We start from the raw sequence: 3963 nt of genomic DNA, 5'->3' as shown, positions 1-3963 counted from the left end.
TCACTGACATATCATCACCTCTTATTTTTATATGTTGAAATTACAGTTGATTATTTACACATCCAGCAGTTATGGAGCAACATTATCATTCATTTGGAGTTATGTGTGGCTTTTTACCTACTAAATGCCTGAGTATGTTCAGCAGCTAGTCGCTAAAGCTGAAAACAGATGCCTGCTTTGGATGAAATTGACGCTATGAGAATGGTCAGAGTGAACCAAAACAGTAAAGTTGCGACAGATAAACAATGAGCTGAAACTCAACATATAAATAAAGTCTATGGGCTGTTGCAGAGTCACTGATAAGTCTCTATAAGTGAAGTCAATAATAGCTGCTTTAAGTATTGACTGCACACTTTCCCCCAGAGAGAAAAAAAAAATCAGGGGAAAGAATCAAATCAAATGAATGGACACATTATCTAAATAAAATGAATAAATAACCAAAAGTAGAAATTTAAATAAAGCTTCCACCGTCTCTGCTTATTACTGGGAGGGAAGTTAAAGCATCTATTTCTCTCTTCTGTGTAACCACACTTTATACTACTAAATATAACAATAAGGCAGAACTATACTTATTTATCTATATTGAAACCATAGCATTACTAGAGCCAAGGACTAACTAGTGTTCTTTTAAGCGGAGAAAGGGTGCATACACTTTTATATTGTTTAATGTGTGGACAGTGCACTTCTTGCAGCGTGGTGAGGAGTAACGTTAGCCGTCGGTCCGGAGCAGCAGCAGCAGGAGTCACTGACATCAGCAGCTGATCAGTAAGTGTCTTCAACATTAAAACACTCGGTCCTGACTAACACCAGACATCACACCAAGCTAGTTTTTGTACTTAATTTATTCACATCAGAAGTGTGCCGCTCAGAAGTGTGCTGTGCTAACATTCTTATGTTAGCTAGTGGTCTGTTAGCTAACAGAAATCCACAGAAACCCAACCTGACTGCATTGTGTTAAACTGAAACAGCTTCATGTTACGAAACTTGTCAACACGCCTTAACGTTACAGATGTTAGCTTTATAAATTCTGGGACATGTGAGAGCACTGTTATGTGTGTTTAGCCTGTGTCACCCCCTGGCTAACTCAACACTGTTAAAAAAACGGTGATGTTTTCACAGTGAAAACATCACCGTTTTTTTCATCCCTGTAACTTAATAGTTTATTATTTATTCTATTCTAACGTTAGGTCTGATAAAGATGGCAAAATGCTCTGATAGTCTATCATCTACTACCAAACTGTGTGAAATTACTGTGTTCCAAGATGTATATGTATTTATGTATGTTTGTGTGTGCGCGCGCCTGCGTGTATAGGACTATTAATTAAAAAGTAATCACTCTCAGTAAAAGCAATGTTTTCCAAAGTCATGCACGGCTCTAAATCCTGATGCCTTTCTTCATCATTTCTTTCTACTCCTCACAGCTGATGACAACTCCTGCTGATGCCAGAGTCCAGTCTCTCCATCATCTCAGGTCTCACTGTGTAAGGTAAGATTTAAAATCCATTGACAAAGCCAAGTTAGTCAGCTCTTGTGGCAGTTGTGCTTGTCATACTATGTGCCTGTTTTTAGATATTTTATATTTATATTTTATATTTATTTTGGCTTAACTACAAGCATCTCAGCAGTCATCTGTTTAGATATGTTCTCATGTACTAACTCAGAAACGATATTGTCTCTGTTGTGTAAGTTTAGTTTTCACAGAGAAAACAGTACTTTAAGGTAATAGAATTGTTGTTAATTCAGTGTTTTATTATTACTCATCAGGAGAACCTGAACCTGAGATCCTGTGTACGACTAAATGGATGCTGCTGATGGAGACCTGACTTCACCACAACCCTGGCTGTCCTCTTCACATCTTGCTATAGTTCACAGTTGAATATCAGGAGGAAACAATGACATCGCTGGAGTCTGTTCAAAAGATATTGCTCATCAACATTTTTACAACACATCCTATTTCTTTTACATTCATTTTACTTGCATTTTCCCTGTGATTGTTAAGATTGCTGTTAAGATTAAGATGAAATAAAGAAAATACAAACTACTACAAATAATAATTCAGATGTTTTCTTAAAAAGGACCTGTAAACCTTCTGTAAATGAAGACAACATAATGTCTATAAATCATGTGGAATCATAATATGAAGGAGGGAAAAAACAGTTGTAGATTTCTCTACAAAATCACCAGAGGTCAGTGTCAAGTTTCTCTCTCCTCTTTTACAGTAAGGAAACACTCAGATCTGCTTTTCTCATTAATCTTAACTGACAGTTGAAACCTGCACTGAACTAAAGCCTGATTCTCCTGCTTGTCATGTACATGGTGTCAAAATGTGCTTGAAACAAAAGTCATTTCTGAATTTGAATGAGCTTATTTTGAATCATATATTTTGACTCAATATGATATTTACCATCAGCAGTGAGTGCAGCTCAGTCTGTCAGTGTCAATTCATCATCTCAACAGACAGGAAGTAAATCTCAAGATGAACAACAGAAAGCCTAAAGGAGCTGTTGTGTATTTTTATTAAAGCTGGATGAACAAAAACTATGTCCTCCTCCTCTCATCCTCACTGATAGACTCTGCACAGTCTCACATTATTAATGTCCTCAGGTCAACTAATTCACAATTACACAACACACAGTCATCTGAGTACCACTGATGTATGACTGAGCTTTAAAAGTAAGATTTCATTACAAAAAATATAATATTAATATAAATGAAAAATCTGACTCTTCCATCACATACTGTAGCTTCATTGAAACCATTGCTGAGAGAAGACAGCAGTAATCTATAAAGTCCAAGTTTCTCTGTGTGTCTTCAAACATTTGAAAACACTGAAACTATTCAACGTCTTTTATGCAAACTCAACTTTTCATGATATTTACATGATCCTGCTGCTGTTGTTGTATTTCTGTTTGAAAGCAATAAGTAAGTAAAGTCAACAAATAATGAAATAAATGTAATGAAATTAGAATATCTTATGTAAAGCAGATGTGATTTCCAGGTGTGTATTCACTTTGCAGATATACAGTAATAACAATCATCAGACTCTTTGACTAGTCTCCAGTTAGACCAACATTAATGCTTCATGTGTTTGATTCTATGCAAACTCAGTGATCCTCCTTGTTTCTCAGATATAAAAACTTCACATCAGACTGTCAGTGGAGATCACAGCACATCAGTTTCACCATAAACCATGTTCTCTGTAGCTCTGCTGCTGCTGTTGGCAGCTGGATCCTGTGAGTTTCTTTGTTTTTTTTCATAGTCAGCAGTTCTTCCTGTTTTTTGATAATTTGTCACAAAATATTTTCTTGTTTTCTTCGCAGGTGTGAAGTGTCAACAGTTGACACAGCCAGCCTCAGTGACTGTGCAGCCAGGTCAACGTCTGACCATCACCTGTCAGGTCTCTTATTCTGTTAGCAGCTATTACACAGCTTGGATCAGACAGCCTGCAGGGAAAGAACTGGAGTGGATTGGAAGTAGATATACTGGAGGCTCTTACTACAAGGATTCACTAAAGAACAAGTTCAGTATCGACTTAGACTCTTCCAGCTACAGAGTGACTCTAAACGGACAGAATGTGCAGCCTGAAGACACTGCTGTGTATTACTGTGCCAGAGACCCACAATAACACAAACCATCAGCAGACCTGAACAAAAACCCCTCAGTGTCTGAACACTTGTAACATGAAGCCACCAGAGGAGGAGCCCTCAGACCACTAATGATTTCAAGTCTAAGTCAAACAGTCTATAAATACTGTTTACTGTACATTAGTACTGAAGATGTCGAAAAAAGTATAATAAAAGCATTTGATTGCATAATGCAATAATATAGATACTAGAACATTATAATAACTGATATATGACATGATGGGACAAATGGATTACAATAATAGACATTATTAAACTTTAAACCATCATATATTCAAAGAGACTGGTGTGAGCTACAATTTCACAAGTTGATGCTTTT

At 36.7% G+C, this 3963-nt stretch overlaps 1 long non-coding RNA gene and 1 gene segment (V, D, J or C); both read left to right on the top strand.

The window, feature by feature from the left end:
* Nucleotides 1-508: 508 nt before the first annotated feature.
* Nucleotides 509-2041, top strand: LOC137201490 (uncharacterized). The gene is made up of 3 exons (XR_010932187.1): nucleotides 509-765; nucleotides 1422-1486; nucleotides 1765-2041. It is a non-coding gene; the product is annotated as an uncharacterized lncRNA (long non-coding RNA).
* Nucleotides 2042-3190: 1149 nt separating this feature from the next.
* LOC137201480 (immunoglobulin heavy variable 4-38-2-like) lies at nucleotides 3191-3625 on the top strand. The segment is given in 2 exon segments: nucleotides 3191-3233; nucleotides 3321-3625. Coding segments are annotated over 2 exon segments (348 nt in total).
* The last annotated feature ends 338 nt before the right edge of the window (nucleotides 3626-3963 follow it).

Source organism: Thunnus thynnus, chromosome 17 (genome assembly GCF_963924715.1).
Source record: "Thunnus thynnus chromosome 17, fThuThy2.1, whole genome shotgun sequence".
NCBI lineage: Eukaryota > Metazoa > Chordata > Actinopteri > Scombriformes > Scombridae > Thunnus > Thunnus thynnus.
Note: the sequence above shows the minus strand (reverse complement) of the source record. Positions and strands in the feature narration are given on the sequence as shown.